This window comes from Amblyomma americanum, chromosome 3 (genome assembly GCF_052857255.1).
Source record: "Amblyomma americanum isolate KBUSLIRL-KWMA chromosome 3, ASM5285725v1, whole genome shotgun sequence".
Classification (NCBI taxonomy): domain Eukaryota; kingdom Metazoa; phylum Arthropoda; class Arachnida; order Ixodida; family Ixodidae; genus Amblyomma; species Amblyomma americanum.
Genome location: NC_135499.1, coordinates 217,860,575 through 217,887,533, shown reverse-complemented (window position 1 = coordinate 217,887,533; position 26,959 = coordinate 217,860,575). Strand labels below are relative to the sequence as shown.

General features: G+C 51.0%; 1 protein-coding gene across 7 annotated transcripts in view; it reads left to right on the top strand.

Moving 5' to 3' along the window:
- Nucleotides 1-12,139, top strand: part of LOC144126084 (arylsulfatase B-like) — a 63,874-nt gene extending 51,735 nt beyond the window's left edge. For 4 of the 7 annotated variants that reach the window (XM_077660004.1, XM_077660006.1, XM_077660005.1 and 1 more), the window contains exons 6-12: nucleotides 1-20; nucleotides 322-453; nucleotides 1,088-1,214; nucleotides 4,355-4,648; nucleotides 6,594-6,859; nucleotides 9,304-9,492; nucleotides 9,945-12,139. The exon at nucleotides 1-20 is cut by the window's left edge and continues 97 nt beyond it. In XM_077660004.1, coding sequence (XP_077516130.1) covers nucleotides 1-20; nucleotides 322-453; nucleotides 1,088-1,214; nucleotides 4,355-4,648; nucleotides 6,594-6,859; nucleotides 9,304-9,492; nucleotides 9,945-10,073 — 1,157 coding nt within the window. In that variant the 3' untranslated portion in view covers nucleotides 10,074-12,139. The remainder of the gene's footprint in view (nucleotides 21-321; nucleotides 454-1,087; nucleotides 1,215-4,354; nucleotides 4,649-6,593; nucleotides 6,860-9,303; nucleotides 9,493-9,944) is intronic. The other 3 variants (XM_077660010.1, XM_077660011.1, XM_077660012.1) reach the window with 2 other exon arrangements.
- Nucleotides 12,140-26,959: the final 14,820 nt, after the last annotated feature.

Genomic DNA, 26,959 nt, shown 5'->3' with positions numbered 1-26,959 from the left:
ACATGCTCGACCATGTCCAGGTACGTACACGACTTCAGTATTCGTCTGGGCTCAGCTGCTGCAGCTCTGATAAAACCTCTGCATTTACATTCCACGATTTGCGTTGCCTGTCGAAAGCACTTAACTAATACTTCGTGTCCTTATTTAACTTTGATAAAGGATTGATACTCTGGCGGAAGGGAGGGAATCGTGTAGCCGGCTTCAGAAACTGCGCCCGCCAGGTTGCGCCCGGTTGTCTGTTTCTTCTTCTTGTCAGGCTTCTTCGAGATTATCTAGCACCAAGTGTTAAGTTCCAGCAAAATAAACGTGTCGCGTTCCCAGGGCGAAACAAAAATATCGGGCCTCGACTTCTGGAACGGCACGGATCCCGCTCTGGACGCAAACGGAAGGTACAGCACCGACCTGTTCGCCGAAAAGGCTGTGCAACTCATCAAGAACCTGGACAAGTCAAAGGTGGGTCGAACGAATGCATGCGCCGGCCTTCCTGGCACTGGCAGCTGAACCCGCATCGCACGTACCCTACTTCGGCAGAAGTATGTACTACAAAATCGGAGGAAAGCAAAATCTTGAATAGTGTGAAAGTAAAGCTACTGCAAACAGTTGTCGAACAAAAAGTTGTGAAGTCGCAAAGCTTAAACTTGCACCTGCCATCGTCTGCACAGCTGCCCTCGGCAATCTCGCTGCCATATGACTGTTAAATCATGGTATTCAAAATAAAATAGCTTCTTTCAGAACAACGGTAGAATGAACCTGCTACACTGGTGAAAGCGCCGGTGACCCCAATCAATCGTGCCTTTTCGTTTCTACTCATTTCCGCATATATGCCTGCATTCCTCTGCCCACATTAACACCTCTTTCACGCCTGTGTGGCCACGTAGGGTGGTACAACGGCGCAATTATTGACTGAGCTCGCTAATTTTACCATAAGATACGTCTATAGGAGTCCTCAAGCTTGAAGGGACAAATAATCTCGGCTATTTTGCCGAGTGACAAGTTCGACTTCACTCTGGAAACAGCCTATAGGGCGTTGGCCTGGAAACATTTACAAAAGCTACACGATCTTCGCGATCCTTTCTTTTTTTGGCAGCCGCAGTTTCTGTACCTGAGTCACCAGGCACCCCATACCGGAAACAACGATAATCCTCTGCAGGCTCGGAAAAAGGACATCGACAAGTTTCCATACATCGGAGAGAAGAACAGAACCATCTACGCTGGTGAGCAGGTTTCCATTCTAAACGCAATGGACCGTTGCTAGGAACGTTAACTTTGTTCACAACTGTATACATTGCTAACTCGCAGCGTTTTCTCGGAGCGTGCTCTTTCCTAGCGCCGATTTCTCCGCTTCAGGCGAATTTAGTGACCTTCAGGTTGCAGACACACTGCCTTATCTATGCCAACTAGCGAATGCAGCCAATAATATCTCACAAAACAGAGAGCTTGGTAGCATATCTGTGATATATCTGTGAGCTGCAGCTCAGCGAGAAGACTCCTCAAGAGCAGTGATTATCTGATTCGAAACTAGCACTGCAAATACTGGCCTGCGTTATGTGCAGAAGTTCCTACCGTTATTTGGCACTGGGTGCCTCCCAGCTGTACGCATCAGCACGAGAAAAAACTGAAAATGCTTCATTAAGCTCCGCCTAAACGGTATGACGCGATAGCGTTAATGGGTTAATGCCCATATATGCGCAATTGGTCATTTTATACTTTATATTCACGGATCCCTGGGAGTCTTCATACCACCCCTGGCGCTTTGGTGCAGTGGTTAAGCCATGCGCCATTGGCGTGCTATGATAGGTGCTGCCACCGGTGGGGTTTGCGCGGCGACCCAGGTCGCTATTCCCGAGCAACGTCTTGCGACCAATCATTAACTGAACTGCCACCTGCTGACACGGTTGGCAGTTTGCTCACAATCCGGTGGGCAGGTTGTGATGACGCCACAAGGTCACGTGGCCTAGGTGGTCCACCTGCCTCCTAGGTTGCTTCTCTGGGGATTTTTTTGCGGATTTTTCGCTCACATTCAACGACGCCGACGACGCCGGCTTTTTTGCGATGGAGGCTGCTTAACGCTGTCGCGTCAGGGCATTCACGCTACCCTTCAGCATAGACAAGTGGAGCATGGCTTTTACGCCGCGTTACCTTCATCTAATTGGTGGTCCAGACTCAAGAAGCTGTGCTTTGAGTCCCAACCCTGATGCCGTCGAACACATTATCGCGGTTTGCCCCTTGCACATACGCTTGCGAAAGTGGGGTTTTGGCTGCTTCAGTGGCGGATTTTTACACCACATCTTTATCAGCCGCCGCGGTGGCTGAGTGGTTACGGCGCTCGGCTGTCGGCCCGAAAGACGCGGGTTCGATCCCGGCCGCGGCGGTCGAATTTCAATGGAGGCGAAATTCTAGAGGCCCGTGTACTGTGCGATGTCAGTGCACGTTAAAGAACCCCAGGTGGTCGAAATTTCCGGAGCCCTTCACTACGGCGTCTCTCATAGCCTGAGTCGCTTTGGGACGTTAAACCCCCATAAACCAAACCAAACATCTTTATCAGAGGATTTACCTCTGGGACCTTGACCTGAGGCTTAGAAATCTCTACAGGCAGTTCAGGAGTTACTTGCCGTTTACAGCGAGAGCTGTTAACGCGCAAGTCGGTTCATAGTTTTCGCGCCGTGCCAATGGATGGCGCTGCGTCGCTTGCGGCAGAGTCGGTTGCCGCCGACGCGCGTATCACGTACGGCAACTCCTCCACGTGACCACGACGGCGCGTAGCTGCAGGTGGGTGTATAGTCAACTAGAATTATTCGAGTTCACTATACACCCACATTACTCCCACATAATTATGCTAGCCAGCGCTAAGAGTGAGTAGGCGGAGAGTACCACGGCGTAGGCGAACCGCAGTCAAAGCTATGCTGCTAGTGAAGTCGGACTTCCAGCGAGCATGTGCTGGCGTGAGCCTCCATGTGGTTTTTGTGCGTTTTGTCCTTTTTTCGATGACACACATGCCACTCCAGAAAAGGACGGACGCAAGACGACCACAAGAAGACGCAAGAACACGAGCTGGCGACGGCGAGGGCACGTTCAGCAGCCAAAGGCCGTGGCCAGTATCTGTGTTTGGCTACCGCCATCTATGAGCCGTCCTAGAATGTGCAACGCATTCCCAGCAATGCATTTCATTCTTACGCCTATATATACGCTGTGTATACTCTATATAGGTGGGCGGAAGAGATTAGGTGGCCGCTGCTGGCCAAGGACAGGGTTAATTGGAGAGGCATGAGAGAGGCCTCCGCCCTGCAGTGGGCGTAGTCAGGCTGATGATGATGATGATGATGATGATGATGAAACTATCGACGAAATCGACGACCATTTTACAGCGTTTGCTGTTGGTTATTTGCTCAATTTTGTGCCGTTGGCTTCAGCATCCGCAAGCTCAACACCGGTAAAAATTCCTCTCCCACCTAAGGGCCGAGCGCCTTGCACAAACGACGCGGATGCGCAAGCCACAATGTAAACGCGTCGGTAGCCAGTTGTGCGATACCTCCGCATTCCAAACCCTATGCCGCCGTTTCGCAGGTTGTGTCTTACCTTGTCAAGATCTTGCTGTATTACAGGTCCTGTCACTTATGTTTCTGATGGGGAACTAATGACGAATTCTAATAGCAGATTCGGAACACTTCCGGTTCAACCTTTTCTGCTTTGGAGCAAGGCTATTCGAATTGCAGATCGGGAGCAGTCGCCGTGCCAAGGTGGTTCAGTGGAGCAACCCGAACTGCTTCGCCGAAATCTGCGGATTCTATCGGAAGTCTGCCGTCGTGAAGACGCGCGCGGGAGAGTGCAACGAACGCAGGGTACTTTTCTCCGTCAGCAACGTGAGAAGAGTGTTCCAAACGTAGATCTGCGGCGGGTGCTCTCTGCCGGATTCAGGCACTCTGTCGCGAAGCGGGCGGACCGCTCCCGATTTACGGTTGGAATTCACCATAACATTCAGCCAAGCAACGCATATTTCATCATTTACATTCAACGCCTACTAATGTGACAACTCGTAATCTACCCTAAAACCACTTGCTCTTCGCGCGCCTTCCCTCCTCTCTCCCCCTTTCCACTTTTCCCCTCCACACTGCGAACAACGCCCCACGCCACCATCCCAAGAACTGTGGCCCTAACAGCAGTGGCTATAAAACGCACCTGTGCTGTGCGATGGTGCTATACGGATATGAATCTAAACCCCAAATCCAATCCCAAGCCCTCAACTACGATATCCCCCATAGCTCACGTGCAGTTTAGGATCGTTAATCCCCACGTACCACATACATTATATACCCAAGCAAGTCACTCACGTAAGGCCGGATGTCGCTCCGCGTAGCCATGGTGGAGTCGCTGGACCGAGCCGTGGGGAGCGTGGTGCGGGCGCTGGGCGAGGCCGGCATGCTGGAGGACAGCGTGGTGGTGTTCAGCGCAGACAACGGCGGCGCCCCCTGGGGCTACCTGGCTTCGGGCGGCATCAACTGGCCGCTGCGTGGAACCAAGAAATCCCCGTGGGAGGGCGGATCTAGGGCGGCCGCCTTCGTCTGGTCGCCGCTGATCGCCCAGGGGCGCCGTGTCTCTCAACGACTCCTGCACATCACCGACTGGCTGCCCACGTTCTACGCACTCGCCGGTAAGACGTCGGCCTCGGTAATTTTTTATGGTAATTTGTCAATGCCGCTTATAGATCTCGCATCGCACAGGCGTTTCGACAGCTCAAGACGCCACCGAAGTGCCGTTCCGGTATTAAGAGCCATAGGTTTGAGTGCCTCTCTATGGGCACATTGCGGATGTTCTTTGTTTTAATTGGCCACAAAAGACCCGTGACAACGGGCACATTCAATTTCAACAGCGAATTCATATTTTCGTTTCTCTTTTTCCCCATCGCCGCGTGTTAGGCTCATTGCCTTTCCTTCTCTTGACAAGATCAGTGGGGCTTTGAAATACACTCACTTGGCACTATTACGCTTCCTTTCAGAAAATGACCGATACTCATGTGAAATTTTGTTCAAAGAATCGAGTGACAACAAAGGAGCAGGAGAGGTGTGTAATGTGGTAATGCACAACGTAGTCACTGCGTCGCATTTACCAGCCGTCAACGTCGTTCGTGGTTTCTGTTGCGTTAGTATCGATTTTGTTGCGCCTGCAGCACAACACACACACACACACACACACACACACACACACACACACACACACACACACACACACACACACACACACACACACACACACACACACACACACACACACACACACACACACACACACACACACACGCACGCACGCACGCACGCACGCACGCACGCGCACGCACACACACACACACACACACACACACACACACACACACACACACACACACACACACACACACACACACACACACACACACACACACACACACACACACACACACACACACAGAGAGAGAGAGACAGACAGACAGACAGACATACACACACACATACATACATATACACACACATACATACATACACACACACATACATACACACATACATACATACATACATACATACATACATGCATGCATACATACATACATACATGCATGCATACATACATACGTACATACATACATACATGCATACATACATACATGCATGCATGCATACATACATACATATACACAAAAGGAGCAGAGAACACATCTCTGAGTGCATTGTTGAAAGACAGAGCAGAGACTACCTGGAAGGTGTGCCCGTATAGCACCGGGCCTGCAGCCCTATATGTATACTCATTATGGCAACGGCGCGAATACACACAGGAAGGCGGAGTATTCCAAAACAAGCCATTTACTGGGAGGAGTTGTGCATGTCCTGAAAGGCACCTTGGCGGCACCAACAGCGTCATGTACACTCGGCAGTCCTCGGCATACCGCATCTCCTTGCTACCACTGCACGCTGTCAGTGAAGGGGACCGCTGGGCAAGGTTCCAAATTTAAGATAAAACGAAAGCTCATGTGTTTTTACCATGTATTGGGTTTTGGTTCTGACCAGTGCTATAGCGAGGTCTGTGTTGACTGGAATCTCTGTGCATGCCCTTTAAATATCCACACAGGCTGATTTGGTTTGGTTTATGGGATTTAACGCCCCAAATCGACTCAGGCTATGAAGGACGTCGTTGTAGAGGGTTCCAGATAATTTCGGCCACCTGGGGTTCTTCAACGTGCTCTAAAATCGCAAAGTACACGGGCCTCTAGCATTTCGCCTCCATCGAAACGCGACCGCCGCGGCCGGGATCGAACCCGCGTCTTTCGGGTCAGCAGCCGAGCACCATTACCACTGAGCCACCGCTAATAAAGGATGATAGACGCGTTGGTCTCTTGGGGATCAACTGCGTTGACACAGCCATTAGCCCTAAGAAATCACTACTAACTGCCAAAGAATGTCTCGCCAAGAGCTAATCTTTCGTCGCGAGAACGAAGGGGAAGTAATCCCATTTTACCCATTTAGTACTTAAATTTAATCTGCTCCATCTCCCCGCTAAAGCGTTGTTTTGACACAGTGCCATGCGTTCATGAGTACTGTTCAAATCGCCGCCGCGCTCTGCAGGAGGCTCGGTGAGCGAACTGGGTCCACTGGATGGCCGTGACATCTGGGCCACGCTGTCACAAGACGAGCCCTCGCAACGCTCCGAGGTTGTGTACAACATCGAACCCCTTTGGGGCTACGCAGCCGTCCGGAGAGACCGCTTCAAGATTGTCGTGGGCTCCTACTCCGACGGCGAGTTCGACCTGCAGTTCCCCATCCCGGGAGGACAAGGACCACTACTCTGGCAGGACCTGGACGCGCTCATGGAACAAAGCACCGCTGCAGAAGTGCGCCCTCATTATTACACGGCCGCTCGAACCGATGGCCCTTTGTCCAAATCATTGTTGCACGAACTGTGTACGACAGACAGCATATATGACACCCACCGACGTTCGGCCCCATCGCTTGCAATGGCATTTTCGTGTCGACGACCAATGGCTCCCACTCTCTATAGCAAAAGATTGCAGGAAACACGCGGGAATTTGGAGTACCTCCTTTTAGTGTCGTTACTCTGCGTTGTAGACGTGAGGGAGAAATTCTCCCGCGCTTCGGTGTAAAAGGGCCCGGGTTGCTAACCAGCTGCATATGAAGGATCACGCCAATGAGGTCATTGGCGTGACCTAAAAAAAACCGACCTGCCCTCTCGTATTTTCCTGCCGCTTGACGGTGCATGTTCCTGCACCCTACCTTTCACACACCTGTCGCTCTACTTGGTGCGTTTCAACTTACTGCATGTGTACGACACAGCGCTAGTTTACTTCGCAAATGGCGCTCCTGCAACGCGGCATCGGCCGGGGAGGCGAAAAGCAGCTGCATACGCAACGGACAGCTGCAGGTGGCCGTACAGGCATGGGCACGCGCTCGCCTGCCACCGCGGATGACGAGTCATATCTGCGGTTCTTTTCCAATTCCTACTATACTACTCCATATCTTGTCGCATCGATGCACCACCCATGTCAAACTATTACTATCAGCGTGCACTTTCAGTACATACCACACATGTCGACAGTCCGATGCCTCGCGTGGTGCATAAAACTGTAGACAGGTTTAGTAGGCATGTGCGGTATCTGCTGAAAGTGCGCATTGAGAGTAATAGAACAGCCCTTGGTAATAGCCTGGCATTGGTGGTGTGTCGACGCGATAAGATATAGATATAGTATAGCAGGGATTACAAAAAAAAAATAAAAACATCACATATGATCGCCTCGTCATCCGCGGTGACAGGTGAGCCCGTGCCTATGCCCATACGGCCTCCTACAGCTGTGTGTTCCGTCGTCAGCTGCTTTTGGCTTCATCTCACCACTCGGGCCGCGCTGACAACCTTTTGTCTACCATAGGCCAGTATTCAGAAAGGGGAGAGGTGAAAGAAGGGGTCTAAGGAAAAGGAAAATAAAAGTAAGCAAATGTTGACAGAAAAACATCCAAATAAAAAAAAATCTAACGAGTCAACCTCTACCTTTTGTTTCTTCACATACATGCTTTATCTTCCGGTCGTATTCAAATAAAACCAGGCTACTACCGCTTATTTATTTACCACTAAAGGTTATCACGAGGCAAAAGGGGGAAACAATCCAGTGAGGTTAGGCAGGAACACTGTTGAACTTCTTAAGCCCCGCTTGCAGTGCGCGGACGGTTGTTTGAGACCCGCGGTGGACACCTTTTCCGATTTGCCCTTCTGGCCACAGGCAATAGCGTTCCGATAGGCAGATTTCACAGTGGCAGGTTGCGGTGCGCGTCCCGTGAACTCCAGAATGTAGGTGCGCCCACCCTGGCTTTCAAGTGTGGAAATGTACTCTATGGTAGTGAGCCCGCAGCGCAAAATACGTTTAAACATTTAACAGGAGTAAGGGGAAAACACACGACAGTACTTTGTCTTATTGTGTTTTCTTCTTTATTGTCCAATGTATTTCGCGCGTGTGGTCACAGTGGTACAGGATCTCGACCAAAGTGTACGTTTCTTTTTCATCAGTCCCAGGCTGTATGTGCAGTACATGATGATGGTGGTGATTGCAGTTTAATGGCGCAGCGGCAGCTCAGCCAGAAAGCGTCATGGCTTATATGGTGTTATCGGGGTTTAACGTCCCAAAGCGACTCAGGCTATGAGGGACGTCGTAGTGGGGAGCTCCGGTTAGTTTCGACTACCTGGGGTTCTTTAACGTGCGCTGACATCGCACAGTACACGGGCCTCTAGAATTTTGCCTCCATCGAAATCGTCTTTCGGGCGAGCAGCCGAACGCCATATATGTTATCCACGCCACCGCGGCAGCTCGTGGATTATATGTTTTTGGTCTGCACAAGGCGGAGTCAAAGTCCCATTTTCCAATCATTTCACCCCATAGAAGACGAACACAAGGCCAGGTGTATAGCTTGCACCCACTGAAAAACAGATGGATTCGACCCTCGGTGGCACAGGGAGTCGTACCTCGCACCTCCCGCATGCAAGGCGGCCTTTGCAGTTTGAAACAAGTAAAACAGAAAGACGCAGGCACAGAGAAGCACACAGGTCCTACGTGTTTCTCTGTGTCTGCGTCTTTCAGCTGGTTTTACTTGTTTCAAAATGTACCCACTCGCCCAGCTCTCCAGTCTGGTACGTCTCTGCAGTGTAACTTCCCTGAGATGAAATAACAGCAGCTCTTTAAATACATGCTTTCTAAATGAGTCCTGAAAAATTTTAATACCACTGAAAAAACAAAGGTGCGCTTGCTCACTACTGACCCAAATCATCCTGCAGGCGCTGCGAGCCCTGTACGGCAAACAGGAATTGGGTTTCCCATCAGACTGGAGGACCAACGCCAGCCTAAGGTGCCCGGAAGGAACATGCAGCGACGAATCGCGCTTCCGGTCACTGGACAACGTGCATCTGTTCGACCTGGACGAGGATCCCTGCGAGTGCATAAACCTTGCCTCCACGCATAAACAGGTGCGGTGTCCAACTTTCTGCTTCGCCACGCGTGACGCGTCGTGCGGCCCGTCACCGCAGGCACACGCACAGCGGAAGCCGTTCGTTCGAGTAATGAAATTGGCCATAGAAAGAAGAATATGCTGGAGTGTAAAGTGCCCAGCGGCGAGAGAGTGTGGCTAGATAACGTCACACAAGAGATGACGTCACACAACAGAAGGAAGCTAGGAAGAGTCATTGGAAAATATTTCCGAGTAACTTTAAGGAAGCTGACGCAGGGACGGCATCTATACGTGGCACGGAATTCAAACCGTCTCCGCTTTGCTTTGCCCTTGTAGCTTTTCTGCAGGAGCGGTTAGGTAAGGGCCAATCATTTCCGATTATCATTTCTTCAGTGCAATGACACAAAGTGCATCCACGTTTATGTGCCATTAGACAGGTGCATCTCTTATAAATCCCGCTTTACCTTTCAGATACTCGAATCGCTGAACAAGACTTTACAAGAGTTCAGGGAACAAACCGTCCCTCCCATCAAGCCACCGGTAGACCCTGCCTCGTTTCCCGACAACCACGACGGGACGTGGGCACCCTGGCTCGATTGAGAGAGACGCGCGTCGCCTCGACGAACGCGCTACGAGGCTCTAATGGGCGCATCTCTTCTCTTTCACTGCCCTCCATGGCTTCCACAAGTGCTCCGAAAAAGGCGGCTCCCTGTGCGGCAATAGTCGTCGCGATATGTCACCATAGCCGATGTCTAACCACAGGGAGCGCCAGTTTCAAGAAGTCACGGAGGGTCGGAACCATAGCATCAAATTCCACGCTGGTTGAGAACCCTATAGGGTCGGCACGTGCTCCGAGTTTCAAGCGCTTTTATTATTATTTTATTATGGAATCCCACAAGGGATTTTAGCAAGGTGGGTACATGGATACAAAAAAAAATAAAAGAAAAATTACAAGTACAAGTGTCAAAAGCTCCGGCAAAAAGCTCAGATATGAAAGTCACAATAATGAAGAACCACTCGACGGCAATAAACAGAGAAAATAATACGTAGCACAGGTGTCAAGGCCCATAGGGTTCGCAGGAAGGGGTTGTCAAAGGAATCTTGGCATGCGCTTGCCGCATCTGGTGTCGGCCTTTTAGGTGAGTACTCTGTGTCAGCGTGCCATACAGCCGGTAGCTTAATTTAACATAATTTGTGTGCACGACTATAACTGCAAGCAACTAGGGATATCAGTAACTATGTTTACTTTAATTATATTGTTTCCCCGAACAGATTTCTGGGGCAAAAAAAAAAGGCACACGGAATCAGCTTCAGCAAGCTTTTCGTATGCATCCCAGGATCGTGATTGGACGGCGGCTTGGGTGTGGTTTCAGTACTGGCATAGCGCCTAGAATATACTGCCGATATATTCTAGGCACGTTAGTACTGGCTAGTCACGATTTCAAGGATCGAGGATAATGGGCCGTCATTAATTTCGCACGGCTACAGAACCGCTTCGGGAATGCGTTTCAACAAAATAAAAAGATCTGAAAAAAATTACATAAAGAAACGCTGCCACTGTCTAAAACCACCCTCCCAGTCAGTGCTGTGATTAAAAGTTACTCAGAAAGCAAAGAATAAAAGACTATGAACATCACCTTTACCTATGGTGACAAACTGGTGACACATATACACGAGAAAATATCGCACATGAAGTATAACAGACCACAACACTTTAGGCCGAGTAAGGCCAGGGGAAGGAGTGAACTAGTTGTTTTGTGTCACCGGTGGGCACCCGGCGGCACTGGGGATCGAACCCCGTAGCTTCCGCATGCGAGGTGGATGCTCAAACCGCTCTTCCACCGCTGCGGTGTTAGCTCGCCCGCCGCCCGGCGCCATTATGAAGCCAGGAAGCACGTGTTAACGTTGTGCTCTAAAAAAAAGACAAACCCGTGTGCAACTGAAGATAAAAGAATATGCAAAGTTGGTCACAGGAGAGTTCATTCCTTGTGATGAGGCTTTCGATTGTCGGCGCGGAACATATCGTCCGTGTTAACGCGCGGCGCGCAACTGCGACCACAGTCCGCACGAATGTTTCCCACGGTTTCCGCCAGTGCCTGTACTCGTGGGGAGGGGGTGGCGTTATCGTACGCAGAAAATAAAAGTCAAAACATTAAAAAAGATGCCTAGGGGTTCAACGTGGCTTGAACCTAGTTCTCAAGTCAAATGTCAGGTACCCATTGGTCATAGTCATATGATCGCATGGTCATACTACCATAGCTGGGGCCATATTACCCTGCAGTTAACTTCTTTTTGGCCTTGTGAGGCACTGGGACCGCGCGATCGCATCTGTTCGGGATGAGGTTACATGGTTCGGCCGGTGCTGGTCTCGCAACTGCACGACTCAAGGCTTCGTTGAATGGGTATACAAGGTATTCCCAGGCCTCGTGCTCTGCAGCTTTCTTAGGTTGATCGCTTGGGAAAGGATGCTGTGCCTTAACCGCGCATGACGGACAGAGCTTCGACGCATCAACGATCCATCGAAGTGGGTATGGTCAAAGACCCTTTCCCCAAGCATGTCGCCGCTGAAAAGCCGAGCATCACTGCAATAGCACTGCACATCTAGTCCACATGGTCTGGACCCGCCCTTCATATAACGACACGAACATAAATGCAGAAGTACTGGGAGACCTTATTACTCAACCACTAAGCAGAAGAGCAATGCGAAGTCATCGGTCTCGCCCTGACCGCCGCCTAGTCCCAAGGGACTTCGACCGACGGTTAGGGGAATGAACGGAGATTTAGGCAATAGCGCTCCCCCATCCTTTTTGATGGGTGCAAATAAGGGTTATTTCTCTCTCTCTCCGCGGTGAAGCTCGTGCCCATTAGGAAACCGCTGGGTACCCGGCAGCACTGTGGTTGAACACAACAGAGCACCGCCTTCTTGACTGCATGCAATTATTCTTCATCATATTGTTTGAGATCTGCATGCTGTTCTCCCTCTCTTCCCTTCATCTGTTATTCCCGGAGTGCAGGAGTGAAAACGGCACTGACCCTTTCCAATCTTTTGCAGACAATTTTAAGCGCTGCCCTCCATTGTGGAGCTTAGTCACGTGGCCTAAGCCTCGTGTGGGTGAACGCAGTTGGTAGGGCTGTTAATGGGCATGTAACACAATTAGAAAAAAAAAACCTTTTTAGCAGGTTGATTACAGCGTCACCTATCCTGGCATTGTCGAAAACTATCCAATGGTCATACTTCGTAGTCAGTGCTGGGAGTGATAATAATAATTGGAGCTGAGTTCCTTTTACCCCTATCTCTTCTTTGATGTCAGCCCGAAGGGGAAAGGTAGACGTTGTTGGATGCCGACGTCTTGAGGTTCTAAACTTTCTCAGTCACATTACTCGTGGAACTTCAGGAAGTAAAGTGTTTAATCACAAATAAAATAGTTAAGACAGAACGGAAGGTACAACAAGGAGAACAACTATGTACATAGTGATTGATCCGCAGTGTCCAGACGAAATCAACCCCCGGTCCCACCAAAACGTCTTCTTTTAATCCCTAAGTCCCCGCCCTCAGTGGGGACACCAACCCATTAGGTCAAAACACAAGCACGCATCCAATCAAGGACCGGGGAAAGGAAAACACATCCAATAAAACACATGGGAAAGGAAAACGCAGTGAAAAAGAGACAGAGGAGAGTAAAGCACGCCCAATCAAAGATTGGGGAGAGGGGACCGGTCATTGTCACGAATACTAACAATTCCCCTCTCGGATCACTCCATCCTCCCCCGCGGGGCGGTATGTTTATTCGCTTAAAGAGCATGCGAGGACCGCACACATTGTCGAAAGCCGTCCCCGAGGGGCCACTTAAGGCGCCACCGCTCCCCAATTCTTCATGATGCCCCCACGTGCACAGGAAGTGTCTGGCAGTCATACGGAGCTGATAAGCGCTCACAGTGAACATGAGGAACGCGTCTCCAAAATTGCCTCCTAGCCACACACTGAACGACCGCCGCCCGGGTCATGGCCATGGGCAGCGTCGCCGCGGTAGGGATGAAAGGCGTCGCGCGTCTTCGTTGCTGCTTCTCGGAGCGGGGCTGCGAACAATGGTGCCCGGCCAAGCTGGGTCGCCTGCGCACCCCGAACTCCCCTCCGTCGCCGTCCGCTTGACTCATTAGTGCCATGTGAAGTCAAAAGGAAATGGATCACAGCGTACACACTCTTGTACACACACAGGCGGCGTTCCGTACGTGATTACTTGGGGCTCGGGATGTGTCCAAGCCAGCCGCGCACGACACCTCCCTACCAAGTGTGCTGCATAACATCTTGGAATGAAGCACACACAGCTCGGCGCTGTGAGAACTACTCAGAGTCAAATATTTGAGCGGGTTATGGTCCGTTATGACCCGACTTTGTGCGCCACACAACCAGACTTCAAGTCGCCCTAATGTCCAAATGATGGCATAAGCCTCCTTCTCGATAGTCGCCCAGCGGGTCTGAGCCGGGCTTAACTTTTTGCTCAGAAAAGCGATAGGCTGCTCGCGGCCCTCGTCATCGCACTGGGCAAGGCAGGCACCCACCGCGTAGTCCGAAGCATCGGTTGCGAGCACGAACTCCCGACTTGGGTCAGGCGCATGAAGTGAGCATGCGCTCTTCAAGCAAGCTTTCACCTCATCAAAAGCTTTCTGCGCCTCGTCATCCCATGGGAGCCGCTGCGGTGTCCAACTGTTAGTTAAGCTCGTCAGTGCAGCACGACGCGGGAATAGTCGGGGACATATTGTCGGTAATAGTTAGCTAAGCCTAGAAAGAAAGCTTCTGAGCTTCTTCTTTGTTTGGGGCCTCGGCATCTCGTCTATTGCCTTGACCTTTCCAGGATTAGCGCTGTGCTTCCCCGACCCAACCACATGGCCCAAAAATTCGACTTCTCGTCTCGCGAAACGACATTTGCCTACGTTCACGGTGAACCCGGCGGCTGAGATCGAAGCGAGCACCGCCCGAACGTGCCTCAAATGCTCCTCCCAGGTGTCTGAATAAATCGCGAGGTCATCTATGTAGGCGCATGCGTACTCGAGGTGCGGTGCTAGTACCTGGTTTATGACCGTCTGAAATGTCGAACTCGCATTTCGAAGGCCGAAGGGCATGACCTTCCATGCGTACTGCCCCACCGGAGTGACAAATGCCGTGAGGTCCTGTGCCTGCTCGTCAAGGGATATTTGCCAATAGCCTCTCAGCATGTCTATTGGCTGATGAAGTTGGCCTTCGCTACTCGGAACAGCAGCTCGGACGGTAGGCTCATCGGGAAGGCGTCCTGCTCGGTTATCGCATTCAACTTCCGATAATCGCAGCACAGGCGCAGCCCCCCATGCTTTTTAGCGACGCAAACCACTGGGTGAGCATGAGGACTCTCATCGGGATATATTAGTCCCCACTCCAGGAGCTCATCTACTTGCCTCTCCACTTCCTTCCGATACGCCATCGGGACCTTGTACGCATGGCCAGCCCGTGGCTGAGCACCCTCCTTTAGCACGATTTTGTGCGCTCCTAGCGTGCATTTGCCGGGCCTACTGCTGAAAACCTGGCCATTCTCCTCGATCAGTGCCTCTAGTTCTCGGCGCTGCGCTTCGTTCAAATGTTCGAGAGCACCCGGCGGCAGCGCGTCGCCTGGCACTGAGCGCATGGGGAACGTGGGCCCGTCGCCGAACTCCGTGTCGCCCTCGAATATCACCCCTACTACATTCACCCGTGCGTGGTATGAGCGGCAGTACTGCTTCACGTCGCGTGTGACCCCGGGCCAGAAGAATGAAGCCTTTATCCGCTAAAGCGTTTTCCGCTCGCCGAGAAGACCTGCCCACACTTGAGTCGTGCGCCAATTAAATTTAACACCTCTGCGCGTCGTTCGGTTGGGAGGACAAGCTGCGTACACGGATGCCCAGCAACAGGCTCCTGGTGAAACAAAAGCTCGTCCCGGACCGTCATGCCGTGTGTTCCCTCTCTAGCCTGAACCAACGCTTCCTGGAGTGATTCGTCTCCAATCTGCGCCTCGCGAAACCGTTGCCGCGTCGTCTGTGCCACCGCGGTTTCCCTTTCGCTGCAATCTCCTGCTACCGCGCCCGATATAACCTCGTCAACCCGCTTCTCCCTCTCTTCGATTTCTTCGTCAGAAACCTCGGCTTCTCCCTGTTCTTGCGTATGGACACGATCGCAGTCTTCGGGAGTGATTAACGCGCTTATCCCAGTTATAAGCTCGTCTTTGACTGCACACAGTATGCCCCGCTCCGACGGGTCAAATGATACTCGCGGTGCTCCCTGAGTTGTTACTAGGGGAACGTACGCCAGCTCCGCGACAACCTGCTTCCTAAAGCCCCGGTGAGTTTTATTGTTGCCCCCGCGCATTCATATCGCGGCACGAGCGACCTGCGGATGACCGTGATGTCGGCCCCTGAGTCAATGCGCGCACTTATAGCGTTCCCACTACTCAACAATGTCACCTCTCCGGCGCTGACCTTCTCCTCGGCTGGCTGCCTTTTTACTGAGCCGTGCACTTCCTCCCTGTCATGCAAGGGGACCGATATTCGGGCGATTACCGGTTTCTGGTTTGCGCGTCCGCCCCCCATGTCTGGTTTTCCCGCTGTTTGCCTTTTCGGGCAAAGTCTTGCGATGTGCTCATGCCCGTGGCAATGGAAACACTGTCCCCGTCCCCGGGATCGCGTGTTGTTTGGTCGGGACTGGGTTCCGTCGCGCTGTGTTACCTCGACTGCCTCGTTCGTCGCCATCGCCGCGCTCGCTGCTTTCCCGACCTTATACCTTCGGCTTTCTTCGTAGTTTTCTGCCAGCGTGACAATCTCGCTAGGTTTTAGGAAGCCTGGCTTATCATTTAGAGCAACGTGCGCTCTCGCCTCTGCACTGAGGGCTTCCCTTAGTCGGTCCGCGACAGCTAGCAGTTTGAACTCCTCTAGCGAACTTACCTGACAGCTGTTTAAATAGTATTCCAGGTAGTTCTGCAGGCGTACCGCAAACTGCTCCCACGTCTCATTTGGGTTTTTGCTCGCGGATGAGTAAAGACGCTTGTATTCGGCGGCAGTGAGCCTCAAGCCGTCTAACACTTTAGCTTTCAGCAGTGCGTACTCGCTCCTCTCCTCGACGGACAACCGCGTGAGTAGCGTGCGTGCCCTCTCGCTTATGTGTGGCAAAACTAGTCCAGCCCACCACTGGGTTGGAGCTTCGTGGGACCCCAACGTGGCCTCTACGTCCTCGAACCATCCCGGCACCAGGGCTTCTTGAAGCGGCATCGGCGTGAGGACACCTTTCGTAAGGTTAGGGAATTTCAACCTTCTGTCCTTGTCAACTCTCCCGCTCGCTCCTGCTCTCTCACCAAGCCCACTCGCTGTTGCGCTCTGCTTAAGATTCAGCCTTGTATTCTCCAAAGCCGACCGCTCCTTTTCCACCGCTAGTTCAGCAATTCGTAATTGCACTTGCAACTCGGTCATTTGTTGCACCGGCGCGCTAACTGTCGGAGGGTGCGTCGGACCCTCAGCTGCATGACTCGCGGCTACCAACTCTCCGTTTCCTGCCCCGTTCTCCATCTCTTTCTGTTTAACACTGTCGCTCCTCAAAACCCAAGGCTTTGGCATAAGCACAAGCCCGACAGAAACAGAAAGGTACTCGCCTGGCTACCGAAGTTCCGCTTTACGAGGCTGCCGGTGCCCCAGCATGGAAGACTGGCCCGGAAGTTGGTCGCTGCGCCGCACGGTCCCGGTTGGAACTCGTCTCCTTGATCCGCGTCGTCGTCGGCTCCTCCTGATCAGCAGCGCCCTCCTTGACTCTGGTCACCTGGTTCCTTCAGCTGCCCGCTGATTTGAACCTTCAGCGTCACGTCGGCGTTGACCAGCTGTCACTCTTGAAGTTTTCTCCTCTGGACGTGCCACGCTATAGCTCGTCCGCCGCCTTGTACTTCCGCCCTCCTTCAGTTGCCTCGAGTAGGAAGACGACGCAATCCTGTCGACTGCGCCAGTTGAGTTCCTTTTACCCCTTTCTCTTCTTTGATGTCAGCCCGAAGGGGAAAGGTCGACGTTGTTGGATGCCGACGTCTTGAGGTTCTAAACTTGCTCAGTCACATTACTCGTGGAACTTCAGGAAGTAAACTGTTTAATCACAAATAAAATAGTTAAGACAGAACGGAAGGTACCAGAAGGAGAACAACTATGTACATAGTGATTGATCCGCAGAGTGACCACACGAAATCAACCCCCCGGTCCCACCAAAACGTCTTCTTTTAATCCCTAAGTCCCCGCCTTCAGTGGGGACACCAACCAATTAGGTCAAAACACAAGCACGCATCCAATCAAGGACCGGGGAAAGGAAAACACATCCAATAAACCACATGGGAAAGGAAAACACATTGAAAACGAGACAGAAGAGAGTAAAACACGCCCAATTAAAGATTGGGGAGAGGAGACAGGTCATTGTCACGAATACTAACAATTCCCCTCTCGGATCACTCCATCCTCCCCCGCGGGGCGGCATATTTATTCGCTTAAAGAGCATGCGAGGACCGCACAGATTGTCGAAAGCCGTCCCCGACGGGCCACTCACCGCTCTCCAATTCTTCTTGATGCCCCCACGTGCACAGGAAGTGCCTGGCAGTCATATGGAGCTGATAAGCGCTCACAGTGAACATGAGGAACGCGTCTCCAAAATTGCCTCCCAGCCACACACTGAACGACCGCCGCCTGGGTCATGGCCTTGGGCAGCGTCGCCGCGGTAGGGATGAAAGGCGTCGCGCGTCTTCGTTGCTGCTTCTCGGAGCGGGTCTGTGAACAATGGTGCCCGGCCAAGCTGGGTCGCCTGCGCACCCCGAACTCCCCTCCGTCGCCGTCCGCTTGACTCATTAGTTCCATGTGGAGTCAAAAGGAAATGGATCACAGGGTACGCACTCTTGTACACACACAGGCGGCGTTCCGTACGTGATTACTTGGGTCTCCTAATGTGTCCAAGCCAGCCGCGCACGACAGTTGGTTTTTGGGGAAAGGACACGGCGCAGTGTCTGTCTCGTATATCCTTGGACACCCGAACCGCGCCGTAAGGGAAGGGATAAAGGAGGGAGTGAAAGAACAAAGATAGGTGCCCGTAGTGGAGGGCTCCGGAATAATTTCGACCACCTGGGGATCTTTAACGTGGACTGACATCGCACAGTACACGGGCCCTAATGGGAATGGCCAACAGCATTTTGGAGTATTCTTTGTAGAAGGCGAAAATTCAGTTTGGAAATTATTCCCGAGCCCTCCAGTACGGCACCTCTTCCTGTATTCTCTCAGTCTGTCCTATCCCTTCCCTTACGGCGCAGTTCAGGTGTCCGCCGAGGTGTGAGACAATTCAATTCCTTTACTCAAAAACCAATTTCTCCGCTGGCGGGCGAGCGCGCGCACTGCTCAGGAACTCGTCCTTTCCTTCCTCGGGGTGACCTGCGCAGCCCTTGTGACCTGCATCCAGTATCCCCTCCCCAAAATATCCCAAAGGATCCACCACCACCGCCACATCAAGTCGTTTTTGGGCCGATGAGCCTTCGCAGAGTAAAGTCGGGAGTATGGCGCCCCATCATGGCTCTGCGGAGCAGCGCCCATTACGTTCGCCGGTAGGCTATAGCACAGCTGCTGGACCAAGGTAGAAACGAAGTTGGCAAGACGCACGTTGGATATGCCACCTGATGCAGAAGCTACGCTTGCGGTAGAGAAACGCAAGAGGGAGCGGAGTAGGGGAAGGAAGATGAAAAAATTAAAAAAAATGTAAACTGGCTTTTGAGGAAAGGAAATGACGCAGTATGTCTCACATGTCGGCTGACATCTGAATCGCGCCTTAAGGGAAGGGATAAAGGAGGGAGTGAAAGAAGAGGTGCCGTAGTGGAGGGCTCCGGAATAATTTCGACCACCTGGGAATCTTTATCGTGCACTAACATCGCACAACACACTGGCGCCTTATAGTGTTTCGCCTCCATCGAAACGCGGCCGCCGCGGTCGGGTTTGAACCCGGGAACTCCGGATCAGTAGCCGAGAGCACATGAAAAATTTAAAATTGGTTTTTGAGGAAAGGTAATGGTGCAGTATCTGCCTCGCATCTCGGTGGACGCCTGCTGAACTGCGCCGTAAGAAAGGAATGTGGGAGCGAAAGACGCGAGAAAGAGGTTCCATACGTAGTGGAGGGCTCCGGAATAATTTCGACCACCCGGGGGTCCTTAGCATGCTGTGACATTGCAAAGCGCACGGGCACCTTTTGCGTTTTCGCTTCCATCGAAAAGTGGTCGCCGCGGGTTCGAATTCGCGAAGTCCGGCTCAACAGCCGAGTGCCCTCCACTGAGCCACCGCGCCGGCAAGTAATCTAGTTGGTTATAAGATCGGAAAATTCGCGTGGACAGGGCAAAGGTCGCTGGCACAGGAGAAGTATAGTTAGAAATCAGTTGGAGAAGTCTAGTTCCTTCCACGGCCACTTTTGAGCGATTCCAAAACCGCCATTCAAAATTTTGTCCGCGGGAAGATACATGCTGCCGCCTATAAAATTATCACCTCCAACTCCCAACCACCTCGCCCCATCCAAATAGTCTCGGTACCGGCCCATTCCGCTGCTCGAGCATACGTCAACCGAGCGGCGCCTACCGAAGACCCAGGCAGCGCGAGAGACCGGCTGATCACAGATCACGACATCTCGCTGCACTACCGCGGTCCGCGTAGAACGTTAACTTTACCCCCTGCCACACATATCCCTGACAAAACAACAGACGACCTGGCGACAACTCCAGGCTCGCACCTTTCCTTTCCCAGCGCTACTTGCGCTTTTCTTCCCTTCTACTCACACCCCCGAATGTTCCCTCTGTGGGGCCCCGAGAGCCATGTCAATAACGCGGGTTAATGACATCCTAGTCGAAATCAAGAGGAAGAAATGGGCTTGGGTAGGGCATGTAATGCGAAGGCAAGATAACTGCTGGTTCTTAATGGTAATGGAGCGGATTCCAAGAGAAGGCAAGCGTAACAGGGGGGCGGCACAAGGTTAGGTGGGCGGATGAGATGAAGATTGCAGGCAAATGGTGGGCGCAGCTGGCAAAAGACGGTTAATTGGAGAGACATGGGCGAGCTATATACAGGCCTTTGCCCCCTGCAGTGAGCGTAGTCAAGCTGATGATGATGTTCATCTGCCGCCAACTGCAACTACTGCGCCCCAAGGGCCACTCGCGGACCGGGGGGGGGGGGGGGGGGGGGAGGAGTCGGAGGCCGTAGTCGCTAGTTCCATCACATCATCACTTTATTTTCCTTAAAGACCCCTTGCGGGGTGTTACATAAGGGGTGGGTTTTTATGAAGTACACGTGTTCAATGCAGTCATGAATGTTCCAGGGCAGGTGATGGCAGCGATATCGTGGGGAAGGCCGTTCCAGTCAGCTGCTACTCGGCAAAAAAATGAATTAGAGAAAACAGTGGTACGGGCACGTGGGCGCAAAACTTGAAGAGGGTGACGGATGCGATGGGATCTGCGCGGCGGGGGTGCGCAGATGTAGGGTTCTTGTCTGAGTGGCGAATAAAAAAACTTGTGAAATAAGACGAGACTGGCAGTGCGACGGCGAGCAGAAAGATTAGATAGCCCTGATTGCAATTTTAGAGATGATATGCTAACGTCGTATGAATACGAGGAATGAATGAATCTGGTGGCCCTGTTCTGCACAGCTTCGAGGGCGTTTGTTAGATATGCTTGGTGAGGGTTCCAGATGGCCGATGCGAATTCCAGTTTAGTTCTGATGAGTGAAATGTATGCTTGTAGTCTTACATGTTGAGGGGCATCCCGCAGGTGACGTTTCAAGAAGCCAAGTGTTTTATTAGCAGATGATATCAGGTTAGTCACATGCAGACGCCAGGATAAATCATTAGAAATGGTGATACCTAAGTATTTGTACGACTGGACGAGGTCGACAGAGGAGTTAGAAATTGTGTACTGGAAAACAAAAGGATTTCGGCGGCGGTGAAAAGACATATACTTACATTTGTTAGGGTTGAGTGTCATCAGCCGCTGCAAACACCAGTTTTGCACATGGTTTAGGTCAGCCTGTAGGAATTCTTGGTCAGAAGGGTTAGTGACTGAACGATAAATAACGCAGTCATCAGCAAACAGACGGATATGACAAGATACATGCTGGGGTAGGTCGTTAATGTAAATAAGGAATAACAAAGGACCGAGAACGGGACCCTGCGGGACGCCGGAGGTTACTGGAAGCGGGTGGGAGGGCTGATTATTAATGAAGACAGACAGAGAACGATGCGTGAGGAATTCTTTAATCCACGCGATGATGTTTGGATCTAGGTTCAGCTGAGAGAGTTTGAGAAGCAAGCGTTGATGAGGTACTTTGTCGAAAGCCTTAGCAAAGTCTAGGAATATGGCATCAGTTTGTAGGTTAGTGTCAAGGTTGGCGTGAATGTCATGAAGAAAAATGGCTAGCTGAGTTTCGCAGGAAAAACCTTTCCGAAATCCATGCTGGGACGGATGGAAGAAGTGATTGGAATCTAGGAATTGTATGATTTGGCTGTAAATGACATGTTCCATTAATTTGCAGGGTACACTTGTTAATGAAATAGGGCGATAATTAAGACGTGAATCAGTAGTACCTGTTTTGTGGATGGGAACGACCTTCCCCACTTTCCAGTCGTCAGGTATGGTTCCTTCAGACAATGATTGCGTAAATAGTGCACAAAGGATACTGGAGCAAGCTAGTTTAGCGTTCTTTAAAATTTTTGAGTTTATATCATCTATGCCGGTAGCGGATGAGTTCTTTATTTTATCAATTATGCATGAAATTCCGCTACTGTTGAAAGTTATGGGTTCCATGGCTGTGGTGATAACAAGTGGTAGTGTAGAACAGGGCAATTCGGATTCGTCAGTAAAAACGGACGAAAAAGCAGTGTTAAATGCGTTTGCACATTCGGTATCAGTCATTGTAACACCGGCATTGTTAGTGAGGGTGATAGCGCGCGTTTCTTTTGGGTTTATCACTTTCCAGAATTTTTTGGGGTTATCGATTATCATTTTTGGTAGGTCGACTTCGTAGAAGGAGCGCTTAGCTTTAACAATCGCGGCCAAGTACAAGTGTTCCACTTCATGGTATTTTACCCACGCATTTGGGTTTCCTTGTCGCTTCGCTGTACGAAATGCGCGTTTTTTCTTATTTTCGAGTCTTTTTAGTGTTTTGGTGAACCACGGCTTCTGATTACGCTTCCTAAAACTGCACGTCGGGATATATTTATTGGTTACTTCAGCTATTTTATGTTTGAAGAGTGTCCAGTTTTCATTTACACTTCTGCTATGAAAGGATGTTCCAAACATTGACAAGAAGTTATTTAATTCATTGCTGATTGCTTCGTTGTTTCCCTTGTCGTAGATCATAATAGTTTTCCGGGAGGGTTCTTTTAACACAGGTGTAAAGCTGAAAGTGGCATGAATTACTTTATGGTCGCTGATTTCGCGGAGGTACGTAAGGGATTCTAAGCTATCTGGATGAGTGGTCAGAATGAGGTCTAGAGTGTTAGCTGCTTCTCCTGCGACACGTGTTGGTTCAGATACTAATTGGGTCAAATTAAAATTAAGACAGACATCAAGGAATTCTCTCGACTCTTCCTGACTGACCATGGGCTGAGGTTGACTATTCCAGTCGATATTGGGGTAGTTGAAATCCCCAAATAGGAGGATATGTGCCTTAGGGTGCTTTGAAACCAGTTGGTTTAGGATATGGTGAAGCTTGCGAGGAAAGTCGGGACTACTTCGAGGTGGTCTATAGCACACCCCAATTAGAAGTGACAGGGGTGAAGCATGGCACATGAGCCATAGTATTTCCAAGTCCGAGCAGACATTGATGACGGAGCATGATAACTGTTCGTTGACGGCAATTAGAACTCCCCCTCCGCGGGCTTCTTTCCTATCGGCGCGAAAAAGACGAAAATTTGGGAAATCAAACAAGATCTCTGAGTCATTTATATCGCTGTTCAACCACGTTTCGGTTAATACAAGTAGATCGCTGCCTGATGATGAAATAAGGTTTGACACGATATCGCGTTTCGGCAAGAAGCTGCGGATGTTAGTAAAGATAACCGATAGGGAAAAGTTGGCACGAGGATTAGGTGGGGAATAATGCGGTGGCCGGCAGGGGTGAGTTGATTGTTAAGATATTTCTTTAACAGTTTCAGAACTTTCATCAAAAATGTAACGCTTTGGGCCGATATGCAGCGTTTTAAACCGCAGGGAATAAGACACAGAATTTGCCTTAGCGAAAGCTATAAGCTGTTTTCGGCAATTCTGGACGCGGCGCGAAAAATCTTCACCTACGCTGTAGCCTGTATCTTTGAACTTTGAACCTTTGGAAAGAACTGATTCTTTTGTTTTGAAGGATGTAAATTTGACGATAATCGGGCGTTGCCGATCCTGAGTGTGTCTTCCGAGGCGGTGAGCACGTTCAATTTCGATTGGGCTTAACTGGATATCAAGGTATTGAGAGCAGTGGCGAGTGATTATTTCTTCGGATTGCGAATAGGTTTCAGAGGGGTTGGTATCAGGTAAACCATAGAAAATTAGGTTGTTTCGCCGGGAGCGGTTTTCAACGTCTTCCAGGCGAGCCTCTAGCACACTAACTAGGCGAGTCGTTTCGGCCGTAGTGGTTTGGATTGCTTCTAGGTCAGTGCGCACTGTAGACAGATTTCCGCAGTGAGTTTCTAAAGTGCTGAGACGGGTGGTGAAATCTGCCATTTTTTGGTCCATTGAGAGCAGTTGGCTCTTAAGCTCCTGCACTTCAGTTACTAATGTGGTCTGGCTAGAAGACATCTTTTTTAGTTCGTCAAGAATAATGTCTAGCTTGTCAGGACCGGGGTTGCTCTCAATATCACCACACGACAGTAACAAAGAATGAACAACGTGAAGACACTCAACACTGATAACAAGGCAGCACTGAGGGCTCGGGAGCTGCACCAGAAAATTGTTACTCGTTTTCTTTGAAAAGAGACTGTAATGGCCACCAACCTACATGGCGAGGACGAGCGGATTAGAGAACTGTGTTGTGGCACAGCCACCGAGCCCACAGAGTGCCGGTGACGGTCGCTGTTCATTTATAGTTGACACGTTGAATGTAGTCGCTGACGATGGGGCCTTCCAATCTGGTCTGAGGATCCAGTTGTTTTGAGCCGATATTGCAGGAAAAGGGGCGTTTTTCGTTGCCTTGTTGATGGGACCTCCGTAAGCTGCGTCGTGCAGTGGCGCATGCTCGATCGCGCTCGACCAGGGAGCGCAAAACATGCCAGGGAGCATGACGCAGACGATGAGTGGCGAGAGCACCTGCGTGGCGAAGACGAGAGGATTAGAGAACGGCCTCGCAATCCTTTTTTCACGACGCGACTATGGTTGGTAATGATCCATTCTTGTTGACAGCGCGTTAAAGCACAGGGACAGAAGAAGCATGACGTGACGTCGTCCTCTGTGTTTATTCTGTCCCTGTGCGACTATGGGGGCTAGAATAACGCGACTGCGCATGCGCTCATCCCCTGGCGGCGGTGTCGCGAAACATATTGGAAGGGTCGCTCGCTCCACTCGAGACAGGTCGTGGAAGTGTAAACAAACCGGCTTCCTATGCGGGGTGCGTTGCTGCAGCCGTCGGGCGTTCAGCGCGACGCATTTGGCGATACCTACGAAATGTGTTGCATACGGCAGCAATGCCCAATATGTAAAGGGAAGTAAACTCGGATTTTTTCGCTTTCCGAGCGCTTCCCGGGACAGCCTTCGACGCGAAGCGTGGATAAAAGCAGTTCGCCGGCTCGACGATCGTGCCGCCCATGGGCACCGTCAAGCACGTCAAGACTGTGCGGGAATCACTTTGTGACAGGTACGGACGAGGCACTGTGTTTAAATGCGTGTGCAGTCTATCACGAAGTGTTTTATTCATGGGCAGGAAGGCCTCGAATGTCACCGCGGCACCCAGACTTTGTTCCGACGCTTTTTGCTTTCTCAAGCAAGAAGGCCGAATGGGCAAGTGCTGTGAGCCGCTTTCAACGCGCGATGGAGCGGGCAACGAAAAAGAAGCTACGAGAGCATTCACGCATGGTGCTAAAATTTTGTTATAATCTCCTATGGAAATTTCCTTGTTTATGCCACTACACCCTGGCCAATTAATCCCCCCGTGTGGGTATGTTCCATGTATTAAGAGGCAGAAGAAGGTGCGTTATGCGTGTGTTCGAATTATATTCATGATGAAGAGCTCTGCGTGGTATCGCCGGAATGGATTAATGTGCGCCTCTCGCGCTCGTCTTTATGGACGTGCATGCTTGTTTAACGTATGCAGCGGTGTGTTGTGGGAAAATACAGTGAAATGCTAGCAGAGCTGCTTTGTTGCGAGTACGCTTGTGCTTTTGTAGCTCGTGTAGCTATTCTGCAGCGCTTGAGCACAACGATTGCTTGTGAAAACTGTTGTCCCCAGTCGTTTTCTGTACTATGGCGTGCACGATGTAGTATCCACCTTTCATGAATGGCAGGCATATACAGCGGAAAACGCCAACCTCACTGATCGGGGATATTTCATTGAACATTATGTTCTGAATGTAGCCTTCATCTCTGAAGCGGCAGCCCTTGCTCAGTTGGTGTTCGCATCGCATGCCGGATGATCGGAGATACTGAAGCATTTGCTCTTCGGTGGGCACTACAGCCTGCCTCGGACTTCGCACCAAGCCATCAGCAAACCCTAGAAATCCTCCAGGTACTGCCCAGGACACGCCATCGTTGACATATTCCAACAAAACGTGCTCCGCAGCGGCACTCAATCCGGCCGGGTTGGGCGCGCAGTACCCTACCAGTGAGCTCCATCGTTGTACGCGAGGTGGCAGCACAGGAAAATGAAAAAGGCGGACTGAGGCTAATGCAGTGGGCGGAGGTCACCGTCAGACATGGGCTGCCAGCCACCACCCACGACCAGGAGCCAGCCCACCTCTGATATTTTTATCTATAAGGGCTCCGCCAATAATAACTTTTTCACCGCCACTACCGGATGGATGTCAGTATACGAAGCTTTGGGGCTTTATCTCCGCTCCCCTACTTCCTTCTCTCGGCCCCCTCCCCGCCCTAAATTTTCGCGCCTGCACTCCGGGAATACTAGCCGAAGGGAAGAGAGGGAGAACAGCAGATTCCTAAGTATAAAGTGGCTGCCACTGCTGAGCTCCTCAAAACGGCGATCTCTGGAGTCACACAGTTGTGTGCATACTGGCTTACAGGAACAGCACAATGCTATCCCAGGTGAAATTAAAAACCATTGCGTCCAATTGGGTTTTCCAACTGACAAAATGGTCTTTTTTTCGCCTGGGGTTTGAGCTGGTCGAACACATGCCGCACCCCTAATCTTCTCCGAAAGATATGATAGGGATGCCGAAAATCCGCCAAGCTCCTACGCACTCTACTGCAACCACAGAGCCTTCTTACTTTTTTCTGCTTTTTAAAATTTCATTTTTT